Below are 2207 nucleotides of genomic sequence, written 5' to 3'. Positions count from 1 at the left end.
TGCGGCGTATTATTCGTATACCCTTTACTCCAATCGTAGCTAACGGCATACGCAAAAATATTCCCTGTCTTGTTGAACGCGGAACTCGAAATCGTCCCGCCCACAGCAGGATAGCCCTTGAGTCTATGTTTGGCGTCCTTATCCCAGAAGTGAAACGTGCCATCACTGCCGGCCGTGCTAAACGTGCCGTGCACAGGATGAAACGCGATCGAGTTTGACAGAGTAGACATTACTAACATCCCGCGTATTGGCAGGACTCTCACGGTGGCACTTGAAGCTAAAGTTCGAGCTAGAGTCTTTATCCTCGACGTACTGAATGGCGCAGCGGCCCTCGATGCTGCCCATGGCAAACCCCGTCGCGTCGGTGAAGCAGCTCACGACGCGCGTCTGGTATTTCAGTGGCGACTGCATTGTCTTGTAGAACTTAGTGGGCTGGTCGAGGTTGACGATGTTGATGTAGCGGTCTGCTGTGCCGATTACTAGGAGCTTATTTTTCACGTCCATGGTATAGACACGTTCTTGACATTCGAGCGTGCCGATTGGCATCGATTGGCGCAAGTCCCAGAATTTGACGGTTTTGTCCCATGAACCTGTTACTAGGAGGGGCTGGGAGGAGTTTCCTGGGTTTTGTATCATGGCACAGCATCTGATGGGGGCGTCGTGGGCGGCCACTTGGACAGGAGATGTTGCGTTTGCCTGGAGGTCGAGCATGCGCGCAGCCTTGTCGACACCGGCACCAACGACCTTGGTACCATCCTATGTGTAAATTGAACGCGTCAGTCAAAATGTATATATATGAATCAGTTCAGACCTATTCAAAACCGTACTTACAGGCGACCAGCAGCAATTCAAGACCGGTGCTTCGTGTTCAAAAAGGGCCTTGCCCTCGCTCTGGCCCTGCTCGTTGATCTCGTATATGCGAACTTTCTTATCCCATGAGGCGACGGCAAGATGATCGCTCACCGACGAGAAGGCAAGATCGGAAATACTGTCTTCGGGGGGGGAGGTGAGAGCCACATCTTTCGAGAGGTCTCCAGCGGTGTTGGAGACGGCCGTGGAAGTTGTTGCCGTGCCGAAAAGCGCCATCTTGAGGCGAGACTCTCTTCCTGGCAACGCCTACTGCCAGGCCTGTAAATCCGCTTGGGGCTGTATGCGCAGGCCTGCAACGAACAGCAGTCTCAGCTGGTTAGGAACAAGGCTGTTGGGGGAGCGGAGGTTCGTCCTTTGAGCCGGTGTTTTTTTTTTAGGGGGAGCCTTTGAAAAGATGGGGACGCCAGTGCAAACAGGACAAACAAGACTTTTGACTGGGCTTTGACTTGAGGGTTGCCCCCCCCGCCCGGCTGCTGCTGCTGCTCGATCACTTCCTGTTGGGCAGCAACCAACCGACAAGACGTGGTTGGTCTCTTCCATGAGGAGGGAGTTGGAAAAAAAGAAAAAAAAAAAAAAAGGGCTGTTTGTTGCTAGCTACGATACTTTTACTTTCCCAGATAGTTATTTCTCAGAAGCCTTCCAAATACGTTCGAGGGGCACTTTTCTTCCCGTTCTGCTCAACACAATGTTGCCAGACAAACTACCTACCCCATTGAACCCATGATGCCAGATCCTTTAATCTGCGCGAGTGAAGCAGATATAGTTTTCTTACTTTCCTGAAGGACACTGTTCCAGTAGGAAACTGCTACAGTCTGCAACTGTATATCTGTTCTATCGGTGGTCAGGAACCCGCTGCTGGCATATCGTGTCATATCTCACTCGACCGAACCATCCCCCCTCAGCCTTCTCAATGGGGCCGATGAGAACCACTACAAGTACTCTAAGCAGCTAGTTACATCTTACATGTCCTACCAAAAGCTACCCCATCTAGCAGTATCTAGAGCAGCAGGAAACCATTTCTCCCCATTCCGGCTCTGAAGTTGAGGGAAGCGCCCTTCCGGCGCACGTAGTAGACGAGATTGAGCGAGCTGTAATGTTGCTTCTTGCAGATCGTCGTGCATGGACACTGAGATCTTCAACATTAAAATGCGCCCTCCATATGGCTATGCATATTGATATTCCGTGGGATCCTTCTGGCGCGGCCTGGATACCTCCAGAAGCATGTCCATGCGACGACGAACTTTGTTATATACCAGAGACAGGCTTATTAACCTTATTTAACCTATAGCAGATAAGCAATCCGCAATTTCACTCATGTGTGTGTGTGTGTGGGGGTG

The 2207-nt window shown here is 51.1% G+C and overlaps 1 protein-coding gene across 1 annotated transcript; it reads right to left on the bottom strand.

The window, feature by feature from the left end:
* Window positions 1-177: 177 nt before the first annotated feature.
* On the bottom strand, window positions 178-1086 carry PADG_02339 (mRNA export factor; the record flags this gene model as incomplete). Its single annotated transcript, XM_010759022.1, has 2 exons — window positions 178-756; window positions 832-1086. 2 exons carry the CDS (start codon window positions 1084-1086, stop codon window positions 178-180), a joined length of 834 nt encoding a protein of 277 aa, XP_010757324.1.
* Between the last annotated feature and the right edge of the window lie 1121 nt (window positions 1087-2207).

This window comes from Paracoccidioides brasiliensis (assembly GCF_000150735.1).
Source record: "Paracoccidioides brasiliensis Pb18 unplaced genomic scaffold supercont2.2, whole genome shotgun sequence".
Taxonomy (NCBI): domain Eukaryota; kingdom Fungi; phylum Ascomycota; class Eurotiomycetes; order Onygenales; family Ajellomycetaceae; genus Paracoccidioides; species Paracoccidioides brasiliensis.
The sequence above is the reverse complement of the archived record's forward strand: the minus strand, read 5'-3'. Positions and strand labels throughout refer to the sequence as shown.